The 11,711-nt window shown below is 39.7% G+C and overlaps 1 protein-coding gene across 3 annotated transcripts in view; it reads right to left on the reverse strand.

Moving 5' to 3' along the window:
- Nucleotides 1-11,711, reverse strand: part of cmb (combover) — a 32,999-nt gene that overhangs the window by 7,021 nt on the left and 14,267 nt on the right. For all 3 annotated transcript variants that reach the window (XM_065226894.1, XM_065226885.1, XM_065226901.1), the window contains one exon: nucleotides 10,804-11,660. In XM_065226894.1, coding sequence (XP_065082966.1) covers nucleotides 10,804-11,660 — 857 coding nt within the window. The remainder of the gene's footprint in view (nucleotides 1-10,803; nucleotides 11,661-11,711) is intronic.

Consider the following 11,711-nt stretch of genomic DNA (forward strand, 5'->3'; position numbering starts at 1 on the left):
TGGAAAGTCCACCAGCCGACAAATAAAAGATTTTGGAATATTATATACTGGAAAATCCAGGTATGAAAATTTCGAGCATTTGAACACCCCTCTTTTCGCGATTAGAGCCATATTTACGGAGATAAATCGATTTAAAGGTTTGGAAAGTCCACCAGCCGACAGATAAAAGATTTTGGAATATTATATACTGGAAAATCCAGGTATGAAAATTTCGAGCATTTGAACACCCCTCTTTTCGCGATTAGAGCCATATTTACGGAGATAAATCGATTTAAAGGTTTGGAAAGTCCACCAGCCGACAAATAAAAAATTTTGGAATATTATATACTGGAAAATCCAGGTATGAAAATTTCGAGCATTTGAACACCCCTCTTTTCGCGATTAGAGCCATATTTACGGAGATAAATCGATTTAAAGGTTTGGAAAGTCCACCAGCCGACAAATAAAAGATTTTGGAATATTATATACTGGAAAATCCAGGTATGAAAATTTCGAGCATTTGAACACCCCTCTTTTCGCGATTAGAGCCATATTTACGGAGATAAATCGATTTAAAGGTTTGGAAAGTCCACCAGCCGACAGATAAAAGATTTTGGAATATTATATACTGGAAAATCCAGGTATGAAAATTTCGAGCATTTGAACACCCCTCTTTTCGCGATTAGAGCCATATTTACGGAGATAAATCGATTTAAAGGTTTGGAAAGTCCACCAGCCGACAGATAAAAGATTTTGGAATATTATATACTGGAAAATCCAGGTATGAAAATTTCGAGCATTTGAACACCCCTCTTTTCGCGATTAGAGCCATATTTACGGAGATAAATCGATTTAAAGGTTTGGAAAGTCCACCAGCCGACAAATAAAAGATTTTGGAATATTATATACTGGAAAATCCAGGTATGAAAATTTCGAGCATTTGAACACCCCTCTTTTCGCGATTAGAGCCATATTTACGGAGATAAATCGATTTAAAGGTTTGGAAAGTCCACCAGCCGACAGATAAAAGATTTTGGAATATTATATACTGGAAAATCCAGGTATGAAAATTTCGAGCATTTGAACACCCCTCTTTTCGCGATTAGAGCCATATTTACGGAGATAAATCGATTTAAAGGTTTGGAAAGTCCACCAGCCGACAGATAAAAGATTTTGGAATATTATATACTGGAAAATCCAGGTATGAAAATTTCGAGCATTTGAACACCCCTCTTTTCGCGATTAGAGCCATATTTACGGAGATAAATCGATTTAAAGGTTTGGAAAGTCCACCAGCCGACAGATAAAAGATTTTGGAATATTATATACTGGAAAATCCAGGTATGAAAATTTCGAGCATTTGAACACCCCTCTTTTCGCGATTAGAGCCATATTTACGGAGATAAATCGATTTAAAGGTTTGGAAAGTCCACCAGCCGACAAATAAAAAATTTTGGAATATTATATACTGGAAAATCCAGGTATGAAAATTTCGAGCATTTGAACACCCCTCTTTTCGCGATTAGAGCCATATTTACGGAGATAAATCGATTTAAAGGTTTGGAAAGTCCACCAGCCGACAGATAAAAGATTTTGGAATATTATATACTGGAAAATCCAGGTATGAAAATTTCGAGCATTTGAACACCCCTCTTTTCGCGATTAGAGCCATATTTACGGAGATAAATCGATTTAAAGGTTTGGAAAGTCCACCAGCCGACAGATAAAAGATTTTGGAATATTATATACTGGAAAATCCAGGTATGAAAATTTCGAGCATTTGAACACCCCTCTTTTCGCGATTAGAGCCATATTTACGGAGATAAATCGATTTAAAGGTTTGGAAAGTCCACCAGCCGACAGATAAAAGATTTTGGAATATTATATACTGGAAAATCCAGGTATGAAAATTTCGAGCATTTGAACACCCCTCTTTTCGCGATTAGAGCCATATTTACGGAGATAAATCGATTTAAAGGTTTGGAAAGTCCACCAGCCGACAGATAAAAGATTTTGGAATATTATATACTGGAAAATCCAGGTATGAAAATTTCGAGCATTTGAACACCCCTCTTTTCGCGATTAGAGCCATATTTACGGAGATAAATCGATTTAAAGGTTTGGAAAGTCCACCAGCCGACAAATAAAAGATTTTGGAATATTATATACTGGAAAATCCAGGTATGAAAATTTCGAGCATTTGAACACCCCTCTTTTCGCGATTAGAGCCATATTTACGGAGATAAATCGATTTAAAGGTTTGGAAAGTCCACCAGCCGACAGATAAAAGATTTTGGAATATTATATACTGGAAAATCCAGGTATGAAAATTTCGAGCATTTGAACACCCCTCTTTTCGCGATTAGAGCCATATTTACGGAGATAAATCGATTTAAAGGTTTGGAAAGTCCACCAGCCGACAAATAAAAGATTTTGGAATATTATATACTGGAAAATCCAGGTATGAAAATTTCGAGCATTTGAACACCCCTCTTTTCGCGATTAGAGCCATATTTACGGAGATAAATCGATTTAAAGGTTTGGAAAGTCCACCAGCCGACAGATAAAAGATTTTGGAATATTATATACTGGAAAATCCAGGTATGAAAATTTCGAGCATTTGAACACCCCTCTTTTCGCGATTAGAGCCATATTTACGGAGATAAATCGATTTAAAGGTTTGGAAAGTCCACCAGCCGACAGATAAAAGATTTTGGAATATTATATACTGGAAAATCCAGGTATGAAAATTTCGAGCATTTGAACACCCCTCTTTTCGCGATTAGAGCCATATTTACGGAGATAAATCGATTTAAAGGTTTGGAAAGTCCACCAGCCGACAGATAAAAGATTTTGGAATATTATATACTGGAAAATCCAGGTATGAAAATTTCGAGCATTTGAACACCCCTCTTTTCGCGATTAGAGCCATATTTACGGAGATAAATCGATTTAAAGGTTTGGAAAGTCCACCAGCCGACAAATAAAAGATTTTGGAATATTATATACTGGAAAATCCAGGTATGAAAATTTCGAGCATTTGAACACCCCTCTTTTCGCGATTAGAGCCATATTTACGGAGATAAATCGATTTAAAGGTTTGGAAAGTCCACCAGCCGACAAATAAAAGATTTTGGAATATTATATACTGGAAAATCCAGGTATGAAAATTTCGAGCATTTGAACACCCCTCTTTTCGCGATTAGAGCCATATTTACGGAGATAAATCGATTTAAAGGTTTGGAAAGTCCACCAGCCGACAGATAAAAGATTTTGGAATATTATATACTGGAAAATCCAGGTATGAAAATTTCGAGCATTTGAACACCCCTCTTTTCGCGATTAGAGCCATATTTACGGAGATAAATCGATTTAAAGGTTTGGAAAGTCCACCAGCCGACAGATAAAAGATTTTGGAATATTATATACTGGAAAATCCAGGTATGGAAATTTCGAGCATTTGAACACCCCTCTTTTCGCGATTAGAGCCATATTTACGGAGATAAATCGATTTAAAGGTTTGGAAAGTCCACCAGCCGACAGATAAAAGATTTTGGAATATTATATACTGGAAAATCCAGGTATGAAAATTTCGAGCATTTGAACACCCCTCTTTTCGCGATTAGAGCCATATTTACGGAGATAAATCGATTTAAAGGTTTGGAAAGTCCACCAGCCGACAGATAAAAGATTTTGGAATATTATATACTGGAAAATCCAGGTATGAAAATTTCGAGCATTTGAACACCCCTCTTTTCGCGATTAGAGCCATATTTACGGAGATAAATCGATTTAAAGGTTTGGAAGGTCCACCAGCCGACAAATAAAAGTCTTTGGGATATTATATACTGGAAAATCCAGGTATGAAAATTTCGAGCATCTGAACACCCCTCTTTTCGCGATCAGAGCCATATTTACGGAGATAAATCGATTTAAAGGTTTGGAAAGTCCACCAGCCGACAGATAAAAGATTTTGGAATATTATATACTGGAAAATCCAGGTATGAAAATTTCGAGCATTTGAACACCCCTCTTTTCGCGATTAGAGCCATATTTACGGAGATAAATCGATTTAAAGGTTTGGAAAGTCCACCAGCCGACAGATAAAAGATTTTGGAATATTATATACTGGAAAATCCAGGTATGGAAATTTCGAGCATTTGAACACCCCTCTTTTCGCGATTAGAGCCATATTTACGGAGATAAATCGATTTAAAGGTTTGGAAAGTCCACCAGCCGACAGATAAAAGATTTTGGAATATTATATACTGGAAAATCCAGGTATGAAAATTTCGAGCATTTGAACACCCCTCTTTTCGCGATTAGAGCCATATTTACGGAGATAAATCGATTTAAAGGTTTGGAAAGTCCACCAGCCGACAGATAAAAGATTTTGGAATATTATATACTGGAAAATCCAGGTATGGAAATTTCGAGCATTTGAACACCCCTCTTTTCGCGATTAGAGCCATATTTACGGAGATAAATCGATTTAAAGGTTTGGAAAGTCCACCAGCCGACAGATAAAAGATTTTGGAATATTATATACTGGAAAATCCAGGTATGAAAATTTCGAGCATTTGAACACCCCTCTTTTCGCGATTAGAGCCATATTTACGGAGATAAATCGATTTAAAGGTTTGGAAAGTCCACCAGCCGACAGATAAAAGATTTTGGAATATTATATACTGGAAAATCCAGGTATGGAAATTTCGAGCATTTGAACACCCCTCTTTTCGCGATTAGAGCCATATTTACGGAGATAAATCGATTTAAAGGTTTGGAAGGTCCACCAGCCGACAAATAAAAGTCTTTGGGATATTATATACTGGAAAATCCAGGTATGAAAATTTCGAGCATCTGAACACCCCTCTTTTCGCGATTAGAGCCATATTTACGGAGATAAATCGATTTAAAGGTTTGGAAAGTCCACCAGCCGACAGATAAAAGATTTTGGAATATTATATACTGGAAAATCCAGGTATGAAAATTTCGAGCATTTGAACACCCCTCTTTTCGCGATTAGAGCCATATTTACGGAGATAAATCGATTTAAAGGTTTGGAAAGTCCACCAGCCGACAGATAAAAGATTTTGGAATATTATATACTGGAAAATCCAGGTATGGAAATTTCGAGCATTTGAACACCCCTCTTTTCGCGATTAGAGCCATATTTACGGAGATAAATCGATTTAAAGGTTTGGAAGGTCCACCAGCCGACAAATAAAAGTCTTTGGGATATTATATACTGGAAAATCCAGGTATGAAAATTTCGAGCATCTGAACACCCCTCTTTTCGCGATTAGAGCCATATTTACGGAGATAAATCGATTTAAAGGTTTGGAAAGTCCACCAGCCGACAGATAAAAGATTTTGGAATATTATATACTGGAAAATCCAGGTATGAAAATTTCGAGCATTTGAACACCCCTCTTTTCGCGATTAGAGCCATATTTACGGAGATAAATCGATTTAAAGGTTTGGAAAGTCCACCAGCCGACAGATAAAAGATTTTGGAATATTATATACTGGAAAATCCAGGTATGAAAATTTCGAGCATTTGAACACCCCTCTTTTCGCGATTAGAGCCATATTTACGGAGATAAATCGATTTAAAGGTTTGGAAAGTCCACCAGCCGACAGATAAAAGATTTTGGAATATTATATACTGGAAAATCCAGGTATGAAAATTTCGAGCATTTGAACACCCCTCTTTTCGCGATTAGAGCCATATTTACGGAGATAAATCGATTTAAAGGTTTGGAAAGTCCACCAGCCGACAGATAAAAGATTTTGGAATATTATATACTGGAAAATCCAGGTATGAAAATTTCGAGCATCTGAACACCCCTCTTTTCGCGATTAGAGCCATATTTACGGAGATAAATCGATTTAAAGGTTTGGAAAGTCCACCAGCCGACAGATAAAAGATTTTGGAATATTATATACTGGAAAATCCAGGTATGAAAATTTCGAGCATCTGAACACCCCTCTTTTCGCGATTAGAGCCATATTTACGGAGATAAATCGATTTAAAGGTTTGGAAGGTCCACCAGCCGACAAATAAAAGTCTTTGGGATATTATATACTGGAAAATCCAGGTATGAAAATTTCGAGCATCTGAAAACCCCTCTTTTTGCGATTAGAGCCATATTTACGGAGATAAATCGATTTAAAGGTTTGGAAGGTCCACCAGCCGACAGATAAAAGATTTTGGAATATTATATACTGGAAAATCCAGGTATGAAAATTTCGAGCATTTGAACACCCCTCTTTTCGCGATTAGAGCCATATTTACGGAGATAAATCGATTTAAAGGTTTGGAAAGTCCACCAGCCGACAGATAAAAGATTTTGGAATATTATATACTGGAAAATCCAGGTATGGAAATTTCGAGCATTTGAACACCCCTCTTTTCGCGATTAGAGCCATATTTACGGAGATAAATCGATTTAAAGGTTTGGAAAGTCCACCAGCCGACAGATAAAAGATTTTGGAATATTATATACTGGAAAATCCAGGTATGGAAATTTCGAGCATTTGAACACCCCTCTTTTCGCGATTAGAGCCATATTTACGGAGATAAATCGATTTAAAGGTTTGGAAAGTCCACCAGCCGACAGATAAAAGATTTTGGAATATTATATACTGGAAAATCCAGGTATGAAAATTTCGAGCATTTGAACACCCCTCTTTTCGCGATTAGAGCCATATTTACGGAGATAAATCGATTTAAAGGTTTGGAAAGTCCACCAGCCGACAGATAAAAGATTTTGGAATATTATATACTGGAAAATCCAGGTATGGAAATTTCGAGCATTTGAACACCCCTCTTTTCGCGATTAGAGCCATATTTACGGAGATAAATCGATTTAAAGGTTTGGAAAGTCCACCAGCCGACAGATAAAAGATTTTGGAATATTATATACTGGAAAATCCAGGTATGAAAATTTCGAGCATTTGAACACCCCTCTTTTCGCGATTAGAGCCATATTTACGGAGATAAATCGATTTAAAGGTTTGGAAAGTCCACCAGCCGACAGATAAAAGATTTTGGAATATTATATACTGGAAAATCCAGGTATGAAAATTTCGAGCATTTGAACACCCCTCTTTTCGCGATTAGAGCCATATTTACGGAGATAAATCGATTTAAAGGTTTGGAAAGTCCACCAGCCGACAGATAAAAGATTTTGGAATATTATATACTGGAAAATCCAGGTATGAAAATTTCGAGCATTTGAACACCCCTCTTTTCGCGATTAGAGCCATATTTACGGAGATAAATCGATTTAAAGGTTTGGAAAGTCCACCAGCCGACAGATAAAAGATTTTGGAATATTATATACTGGAAAATCCAGGTATGAAAATTTCGAGCATTTGAACACCCCTCTTTTCGCGATTAGAGCCATATTTACGGAGATAAATCGATTTAAAGGTTTGGAAAGTCCACCAGCCGACAGATAAAAGATTTTGGAATATTATATACTGGAAAATCCAGGTATGAAAATTTCGAGCATTTGAACACCCCTCTTTTCGCGATTAGAGCCATATTTACGGAGATAAATCGATTTAAAGGTTTGGAAAGTCCACCAGCCGACAAATAAAAGATTTTGGAATATTATATACTGGAAAATCCAGGTATGAAAATTTCGAGCATTTGAACACCCCTCTTTTCGCGATTAGAGCCATATTTACGGAGATAAATCGATTTAAAGGTTTGGAAAGTCCACCAGCCGATAAATAAAAGATTTTGGAATATTATATACTGGACAATCCAGGTATGAAAATTCCGAGCATTTGAACACCCCTCTTTTCGCGATTAGAGCCATATTTACGGAGATAAATCGATTTAAAGGTTTGGAAGGTCCACCAGCCGACAAATAAAAGTCTTTGGGATATTATATACTGGAAAATCCAGGTATGAAAATTTCGAGCATCTGAACACCCCTCTTTTCGCGATTAGAGCCATATTTACGGAGATAAATCGATTTAAAGGTTTGGAAGGTCCACCTGGAACAACGTGAAGGTGCCATTGGGTTTGTGGAGCGAAATCGTCGGAACGATTGGTTCGACGAGGAGTGTCAGACGGTTTTGGAAGAGAAGAACGCAGTGCGGGCGAGGATGCTGCACCAAGGAGCCCGGCAAAATGTGGAGCGATACAAACAGAATTTTGACCGACTAACGTGAGGTGATTGCAAAGTGGAAGCAGCACTACGATAAACATCTGTATGGCGCAGAGGCAGAGGACCAAGACAGAAGGAGGAATGGCTTCGTCGGTACAGCGGATGAAGGGGACATGCCAGCACCCACGATAGTTGAAGTGAAGGATGCTATCCGACAGCTTAAGAACAACATAGCAGCTGGGAAAGATGGTATCGGAGCGGAACTTATTAAAATGGAGTGGAAGGAGAGAGTTATATGCCCAATATATAAAAAGGCGACAAGCTAGAATGTGAAAACTATCGAGCGATCACTATTCTCAACAGATCCTCCAAAAGTGTCGTGAATATCAAGTCCCTACGCACCACCTATTCATCGATTTCAAGGCCGCCTATGATACTATTGACCGTGAAGAGCTATGGAAGATTATGGACGAGAACAGTTTTCCCGGGAAGCTGACCAGACTGATCAGGGCTACGATGGATGGTGTACAGTGCTGCGTGAAGATATCGGGAGCGTTATCGGACTCGTTTGAAACTCGCAAAGGACTTCGACAAGGCGGTGGTCTTTCCTGCCTCATGTTCAACATTGCGCTAGAAGGTGTTATGAAACGTGCGGGCTTTAACATGCGGGGAACGATCTTCAATAAGTGCAGCCAGTTCATCTGCTTCGCTGACGACGTGGACATTGTCGGAAGAACGTTTCAGGCCGTGGCGGAGCAGTACACCAGGCTGAAACGTGAAGCAGAGATGGTTGGATTAAAGGTGAATACGTCGAAGACAAAGTATCTGTTAGCTGGAGGAACCGAGCGGGATAAGGCTCGCATAGACAGAAGCGTGACAATCAACGGGGATAAGTTCGGGGTGATGGATGAATATGTGTACCTCGGATCTTTGGTGACGTCGGATAACAACTGCAGCAGATAAATTCGTCGGCGTATTATTGCCGGAAGTCGTGCTTACTACGGACTCCACAAGACCCTGAGGTCGGCTAAACTTCACCTCCGTACTAAATGTACCATGTACAAGACGCTGATAAGACCGGTACAAGACGAAGAGGAGCACAGCGAGCAAGGTGGTTAGACCAAGTGGAGCAGGATCTTGGAAGTGTGGGACGGTCAAGAAATTGGAGACAAGCAGCCACGGACCGAGTGAATTGGCGCAACATTGTGATTCAGGTGCAATATTGAGGGATGTCGGACCAGGATAAGTAAGTAAGTAAGTAAGTAAGACATTAAAATGGTCAGCGAGTACTGTGCCAAGTTGCCGAGCGTCACAACTTAACTCCGCTCTGATGGAGGCGAACCAGCCCCAGGCTGAAAGCCTCCCTAATAAAGATAAATTAATTAATTAACTTAACTCCGCCGCTGTGGCCGGGTGGTAAAGCCGTGCGGAACGCGCATGCATTTTACTAATGCACCATACGAATGCCCATAAATGCATCACTAAAAGGGCTTAGGAAAAGTGGAAGATATTTCTGAGATAGCAAATTAATGATCGAGGAAGGTTCCACCATTCCACCATGTGAATGGCATCATTACCTTCATTCGGCAACAGCTACACACAGCATCAAACACAGGTTCCACTTTTGCTCAGAAGAGGCGTTGCCGTTACTGTCTCCTGCTTTTTGGCAGAGTTGCCAGTCTTCTTGATTTGTAGTCTTCGATAATATTGACTGCTTCTAATAATTCTCATTCAAATTTCCCGTACAAATTACGTGAAACGCATTTTAAACTAAATGGAAAATCACTAAACGTTACCTGTTTTCCAGTAGTTTTCACCCCGATTTTTACGTGAGCAAAACGTGGAAATCAGGTCTTATTTACCTGACTAATCACGTGGATAATCGAAGTTGAATTTTGCTCGGCTACGTGCAAATCGGACGTGATGATTTTTCAGAGTGTACTTTTAATGTCTCACTAAGTTAGAACCCGACACGCACACATTTCTAAAATTGTACTGGATTCTCTAACAAAACCATTCATTTCAAACCGACCAATCCAAAAGTTACGTTGAATGTTCACGTTGTAGCTTTTTCCACATCGGTGAAGTGCATCATTTTCGATGAGATATTACCAACTATTTTTTACTGTGCTAGTTGCCTGTATGATAAGGGAAGAGTAGTCAACAATGAGACGGCTGGAGCAAACCAAACCTGAACAGTTATGTGTTATCACACCTGGTAGAGCCGAGGTTATAGGGGAAAATTAGTACGAAAACTGATGCCAAAACATTCCGGTTAAGTCGATCAAACACAACACTACCGTCCAAATAACACTTACAACACTTACCATTGGTAAAACTCAAAGCATGATGTACCAGTATGTCGAGATATTTCTACAGACTTCATACAGAGCAATAGTAGTAGAGTAAGAAAGCGGGAGAGGAAAGCGGCAACGATCGTGAGTATGAATGGAAAATGCATAGCGCTAACCAGAGAATAATAATAAAAAAAATGTGCACCCCACGGACTACGTCCTAACTATTGTTTACACTTACATGATTACCTATCATCGAAAGATAGGAAAACTACTGCTACCTATCTACTACATCTACGACACTAAAGAGTTGATTATTTTATGTATGATGCTTGTGTGTGTGTGTGACTAGAGAAATGGGTTTCCCAGCATTGTGCCTTCGGCTAAACGAAAGAGGCGATTACCTTCGGAAGTTGTCCCAGTAGTTGTTGGCACGAACCCCCGGCAGCACCTGATTGTTCAGCGCTTGTGTCTGCTGCTGGGAATTGTTGTTCAGATTGCTGCTGTTGTTCAAATTGTTCAAGCAAGCTGCCGACTGTGGCGGCGGTGGTGGCGGAACCATTCCTCCCGTCGACGGCCCATTAGCCAAATTATTGATCATATTCGACGGGCCGAGACTACCACCGCCACTAACGGAAACATTGTTGAACGATTGCTGCTGCTGCTGCTGTGTTTGCAGATTCGAATCATCGTTGCCACCGGTGCCGTTCTGATTCATAAAGTTGTTCAAATGCAACGGTACGTGGTGATCGTACAGCTGGTGGTGAAGCTGCTGCTCGTAGATGGCATTGTTAGCAGTGTTAATGTTAACATGTCTGAGATTGCGATAGCTACGGTGGCTACTGCTGCTGCTGGCGGTAGCGGCGTTAGCGTTAGAATTTGAGATGTTAGTGTTATTGCGTTGGATTTGCTGATTGATGGAGTATTGCTGGGTGGATTGCTGATGCGGTTGCTGTTGATGTTGGGAGGTTGATGGGGTAAAGGAAGGGAAATGACTGGTGCCAATAAGGCTACCGTACGAGGCTTGATGTAGGTTTGGGGGGATCGTGTGGTACGGGGAGGTTGGTCCTTGCTGATGAGCCATAGTTGGTTGCTCGGAGCGTGCGCGTCCGTACAGGGATCCGGTCATGCTTGGGGCAGAGTTGAGAGAATTGTTCGGAGGCGTTGACTCGGCACGGATGTGAGAACCGGCCCCAGGAACGTGACCACCATCGTTCATGAGAATACTGTTGTTGGCGTTGTTGAGAATTCGTTCTTGGAGCTGCGTAAAAGAAAGCAAGTCATATTAGAATAACTGATTGTAATGCACATT

Source organism: Ochlerotatus camptorhynchus, unplaced genomic scaffold (assembly GCF_037179485.1).
Source record: "Ochlerotatus camptorhynchus isolate MF236.1 unplaced genomic scaffold, CSIRO-AGI_Acam_v1.1 ptg000022l, whole genome shotgun sequence".
In the NCBI taxonomy this organism is placed as follows: domain Eukaryota; kingdom Metazoa; phylum Arthropoda; class Insecta; order Diptera; family Culicidae; genus Ochlerotatus; species Ochlerotatus camptorhynchus.